The sequence below is a fragment of the Ziziphus jujuba genome, chromosome 2 (assembly GCF_031755915.1).
Source record: "Ziziphus jujuba cultivar Dongzao chromosome 2, ASM3175591v1".
NCBI lineage: Eukaryota > Viridiplantae > Streptophyta > Magnoliopsida > Rosales > Rhamnaceae > Ziziphus > Ziziphus jujuba.
The window spans coordinates 32,717,049-32,723,254 of NC_083380.1; the positions used below are offsets into that span (position 1 = coordinate 32,717,049).

Genomic DNA, 6,206 nt, shown 5'->3' on the forward strand with positions numbered 1-6,206 from the left:
TAACATATCAAATGGACTAATCAATATAGTCTATAACTTTTTGAGATTGGCTATCAAATTAATCACAAACATCAAACAATATATTTTCCATCAATTAAAAATATCGTATCAAATGAATAATTAATATACTATATAATTTTTTGACATTGACTATAAAATTGATTATAAACATCAAAAATCATATTTTTCATTAGTTAAAAATAACATATCAAATGGACTAATTAATATAGTCTGTAACTTTTGACGTTGACTATCAAAGTGATCACAAAAGTCCAATAGCATATTTCCCATCATTTACAAATAACGTATCAAGGGGACTAATTAATATAATCTATAATTTTTTGACATTGACTATAAAATTGATTACAAACATCATAAATCATATTTTCGCTCAATTAAAAAAAAAAAATCATATCTTGGACTAATTCATATAGTCTATAATTTAATCATATCTAGGTCCTACACCTTACACTGTTATCCAAAAAATGAAGTAACGCAAACCTTTTATATATCTTTTAAGATTTCCATGTTTAGCTCATATAGTACCGTGATCACACCTCTAACATATATATATATATATATATATATACATATATAGCATTAGACAGACAAACATAAGTACATATGTAATTTCAAACACCCAACTGATCAATATCATACTTCCTCTTTCAGTATCTTGCTTTTCTGAAATTGATTATCATGATCTGTTAAAATAGGGAGGATCAATCAAATCCTATCTTTCCTGATCATGATCTTGCAATATTGTTTGTTCCTGTCACATTCTCTGCTCAATTCCTCTACCACCCCCACCACCACCACTAATACTATTACTTTCTCTTGTCTCCCTCACCAAATTAAAGCTCTATAAACTTAATAATAAATAGGAATTTCTTATATTATAATCGTCTAAAAATGAAGAGTACCGATCACTTGCCTCTTACTTTTCCTGGTGACTTCCATATGTTTACGTAAATTTGTAACGTATACAGTCGCACTTCTCATATGCGTTAGAAAAAGGGCATCTATAATATTCAAAAGTCCATGTCAAAACTTGATCTATCAACAAGAGTAAATCTATCCGGTAAACTATTTGGTGACTTTAGCATTAGAAAGCTATAACAGTCCTTTTCATAGATCCCTATCAAAAAGACTAAAAGGAAAAGAAAAAAAAAATGAATTGATAGACAAACTCAAAGATTAGAAAGACCCAAGTGTTAGGACCCATTTTGCATGGGGCATGCATGCTTATGTGGTCAATAGGGGTTGGAAGTGTTTTCCACTTGCAGGGGCCATGCACTACGTGGAATATTGGAAGAACTGGTCTTATGGGGGTTGTTGCTTAGTCGTGTTAGTACTTGGGTTTGTTGCTGTGAGTGTTGTTAGTGGAATTAACGTTTTCCTATTTTCATGTTATTAGTTGTAGCATGTTTTCCTATTTTATGTTATTAATTGTAGCCTATAAATTGTAGCCACGAAGTGATGAAGGAATAGGAATGAAGTATATTTTCTCCAACTGCTGCTTGTTCTTCTTTCTCTCTTCTCTCGCGGTCTCCTCTCTTCTTCACTTTCTCTTTCGTCTCTTCCTCTGTTCCTTTGCTGCAAAACAGGGCTCTTTCTCCCCTCTTCCAATCTTTATTCTCTTGATACAAAATAGGAACGTAACACCGAGACATTAAATTAACTATAAAAGTTCTCTGTATTTATCTCTCCATACCAACGTCTATAAATTTGGTTTAAGTATGCTCATATATATTGCATCACACATTATAGCAAATTTATATATATATATATATATATATATATATATATATATGTATTTGACATCATACATGAACCAATGTGATTTAATAATAACCGTTATTTAATTAGTTACAGTTGTCCTTGAGGAAAAAAAAAAAAAAAAAAAAGTTAAAGCGGTGTGGACCATACAATTAATGGTGATCAATGGAGATTGTATATGGCGAACAATACAATCCTAGAAGAAAAGAAAAAAAAAAGTTTAAATAAAAAATAAAAAGTTATCTTTACTCTAACAGAAAATTACAATTAGGGACAACAATAATTGGCAGGCATGCTTTTCTTATATGCATTATAGGACTGTTCCAAATATGGGCAGAGGGTAACATAATTTATTCATTCCATATGATCTTTACACTAAAACAATGGAATCCGATCAATATTTCTTTACACTAAAACCATGGAATCCTATTTTTCTTGCTTCGCACACTAGAGATCAAGAGGACTGTTGAGTCATAGTTGACTCATTATAAAGATGCCAAAGGCAAATTAAGCATCCGTGAAGATTGGCTTGCTAAGATAATGCACTTGGAACTCTACTTTTACAGGTAAATAAAAGTCAATTATCAATCTTTTTATTGCTGCTTTAAACAAAGCCACTCTGTTTTGGTTTTGTGACTGTATACACATTTTCAAGCTAGACTGCAACATTCTTATTACCAAATTTTTAATTTTGTTTTGTATTAGAGAAAAAAAAAAAAATGAAAAGATCAATTGGCATGTAAAGTTATCATGCCTTTTAAAGGTGGTCTTCACCAATGACGGCTGCAAATCATAAAACCAATCGATTCTGAAGGGGTTATTGATTGCTTTCTATTTGGACCAACATGGGAATGAATTGCAGCTTATAATGGAGATTTCAACAAAATCTGAAATGTGTGAGGGGGAAAAGAAAAAAAAGGAAATAACAGAAGTATTTTTATTGTTGAACCAAATTGATGTTCAAATCATGCATTGTTCCTAGTCATCTGGATGTTACAGGAGGAAACTTGGTATCTGACTCATCACTATGCTTTTCTAGTGTAAGAAATGCAAATGTGTTCATGTGTTTTATTTCTAAGATACAGATTAATTTGATAAATTTGTTGGATAAACTCGACCAGCAGAAAAAAAGAAAAAAAAAAAATTGTCTTACATAACAGTCCTGGACCTAGGTCCTTATCAACAAGAGTAGTAGTAATAAAAATAAAAATAAAAATAAAAATAAAAATGAAAAACACAAAGAGTACAAAGACCCAACTAAAACATTAAATGACTATAACAAATCTCTGTATTTATTCCACCAGACCATTGTCAATAGACTATAAAATTGGTTTAAGTATATATGTACATATATATATATATATACATATACATATAGATAATTAAACCAGAACTAGCCAATCAGTCTCAATTTTGCCATCAGTTTACACTCTTTCTTTCCCCTCATTATTAGTTGCAGTCCAACACTTGTTATTTCAAGTTGTTTAATTAGTTTCTTTTAGCCTTGGACCAACAAATTTTAAAGATCTCCTTATAAACAAACGCAGGTCATATGATGAGATTTTATTGTATTATATAATTATATATAAATATATACAGTTATACTATGATAAGCCTACATGCTTGTCTTATGGAACACATGCAGTATTTTTTTACATCTCGCAGCATGTTGTGGGATGTAAAAATAAATTTTTCAAAAATTGTATGCGCGGCATCATGGTACTTGACATGTAAGAACACCCTACGCATTCCATAAGGTAAGCATGTATATACATGGCCACTATAGCAAAGCTGTATGTCTATATATAATATACAAGTAAAGATATGAGTAAAAAAACATCATAAATATGCATAAAATAACATAATAAACTCAAGAACAATAATTAGACTACGCAGAGGAGAAGCCAAATCCAAAATCCACATACATACATATTAATTATATCTTGTGGTGTTTGAGCGGTGTTTGAACTCCATTGCGTCAAGATAAGTCTTAGTGGCAGTGAGTGCAATGAGTAAAAATTAACAAAATAATGCAAGAAGCGTCCAAGGGTTTCTGAAATGGACTTGGTGACCTACTGCCATCCATTTCTTGAACTTGTTATTGCAATGATTTTGAATTCCAAGCTTAGCTTCAGCATAAGTACGAGGATGTGGGACCAAATTGCTTGCAATTTCATTAAATAGGTCTGCAACCAGTTGGTCGTTTCCCAAGCAATTGTTGATGACGTTCTGAATCCTGAGGATCATTGCATCTTCAGCATTGTCAATAGGTGAGTCCATGAAGCACATATAAGAGGTGACGAGACCCTGCTCTATGTTGTCCGTCGAGTTGGTATGGCAACTCGATTCGAAAGCCAGCAAGTTGAGCAGCAGCGACTTGGTGGAGGCATCTATGCGTATTGGAGGAAGTGTGAGCACTCCCCCGACAAGTAGATTGGATTCAAACTTAATATCGCTGAAACTACCTGTTTTGTTTGGTCTGAACTGGATTCCTACAGACTTGAGCACCCTGGCTGGATAATAAAAGTACCAATCACTGGCTGTTTTGTTGGGGCTGAACCTGTCATCGAAACTGCTTCTACGATCATCGGTCTCTGATATTTGAGATTTTCCGCCTGGGACAGTAGCACTTTGTATCACAAATCTTGCCCTCATCATGTCTAGAAGATGAAGAGGAGATTTATCTTCTGGTTTGACTGCAGGATGAAGTCTTCGATAGATAATGATGAATATTTCAATCATCATCTTCCAATATCGTTTTTTGGCCTTCATTAAAGCCTCGAGGACAATGTAAGGGAGTTGATTCTCTAACAAGAACAAGTCGCGCTTGACATTACCTATGTCATTAGTTATCATCTTCTTAGGATGATACTCCTCTTGATCTCCTATCGGCGGCAAGCACATGGTCATGAACTCTAGAACGAAGCAACCGTCAATGAACATCATTTTTGTGAATGCCTTGTCATCAATATTTTGCAATCCTTCTTTGTCATAGAATTCCCTTGCTTTGTTGGCCACGTCTTTGACTTTCTCCTATAAAGCAGCAACCTTAGAAGGAGTTGTACAATGTAGCCTTGCCAGTTTAGTCTTGAGTTTCTCACCTTCTTGGAGCTGAGCTTCCTCATGGTGATAAGGACCGATGGAAACCACACGAGGATCAAGTTACCTTTATTTTTGTTAAGATCCCGAAGCATCCTTGGAACCTTTGGTATCTTGGGCCCTTCTAGTTGCTGGTTGCTGCTTGGAGTTGATCAATATTCATCCTCATTGAATAGGTAAGCAAAAAGATCCTCATCATCACGAGGTCCTTCAGTATTTTCCATGTTGATTGCTAGTTCGTTTGCCGCTGCAGATTGCTCCGTCATCATTTTCGATGCAGAAAGGAGTCCCTCTCCCGGTATATATTTTGAATTATATGGGTTTCAATGTATTACTAAAACATCTCCGATGCCTCTGTCCATCGTCTTTCGGTATGTATATTTTCCATGTTGATTGCTGGTTCGTTTACTGCTGCAGATTGCTTCTTCATTTTTGACGCAGAAAGGAGTTCCTCTCTTGGTGTGTCTCTGCTTGATGTGAATTATATGGGTAATCAATTAGAAGGAAACAAGGAAGAAAATGACCTATAGAAGAAAATTTGATCAGAGTTTTCGTTTTCTCTGACACTAAATACCTCAGTACGGACCTCATTCTTTCATTCATTCATTAATCTGTCTTTATACAAGAGAAGACTAGTCTAGCTTGATGAAAATAACAGTTTGAAGAAGACCTTTGAAACAATGTTGATTTTTTTTATTTAAATAGCTTATACTTCTCTCGTCCCTTTCACGCCCGTGACTCTCCCTGTTCACTATTTATACACACTTATATACATCAGTAGATAACTAATGGTTAATAGACTCCTTATCTGAGAAAGATTTTGGTTGACCAGCTCATGTCAACAGCAACCAATGGCAATGACCCGATCATGTCAGCTATGACCAGCTCATGGCAACAGAAACCAACAGTGTCAGCAGCTGCCATGTCTTATCTTAGCTACCTAGCTTTAATCACGTGCTCCACTACTAGCTTTTTTTACACACAGAAGCTAACTTAATTTGTACAACTGATATACAGCTCAGCAGTAGCTGATGTGGCACTGCTCCTTTATTCAGCTTGTAATGGATCTCTATCAGCAATTAAAAAAATCTCTATTATATTGAATTTGATTGGGACCTGCTGTTGATCAGAACAGTGGAAACAATAAATAGAAATACAAATATACCAAGAAAATTGGAAATTTAAAGATTAAAAATATGTAGAGATGCATGGCAATATCTATTTCAGAGTTCGGAATTTGGAATGTTGGAATTATGAAAGAGAAAAAAAAGTAAAGTATAATTAAAGTCTTAGTTTTCATTAATATCACTTTTATCGGAAAATTAATA

At 34.0% G+C, this 6,206-nt stretch overlaps 1 protein-coding gene across 1 annotated transcript; it reads right to left on the minus strand.

The window, feature by feature from the left end:
• Positions 1–3,798: 3,798 nt before the first annotated feature.
• Positions 3,799–5,802, minus strand: LOC132800808 (UPF0481 protein At3g47200-like). The gene is made up of 2 exons (XM_060815108.1): positions 5,728–5,802; positions 3,799–4,812 (listed from the first exon to the last, which is right to left on the minus strand). Exons 1-2 carry the CDS (start codon positions 5,800–5,802, stop codon positions 3,799–3,801), a joined length of 1,089 nt encoding a protein of 362 aa, XP_060671091.1.
• Between the last annotated feature and the right edge of the window lie 404 nt (positions 5,803–6,206).

What these genes read in the sequence shown, in the direction of transcription:
- LOC132800808 (XM_060815108.1), bottom strand. Translation starts at nt 5,802, where the DNA reads ATGGCAGCTGCTGACACTGTTGGTTTCTGTTGCCATGAGCTGGTCATA. An exon ending in TGATCGGGTCATTGCCATTG is followed by an intron (nt 4,813 to 5,727) that starts GTTGCTGTTGAC and finishes GCTGCTTTATAG; the next exon opens with GAGAAAGTCAAAGACGTGGC.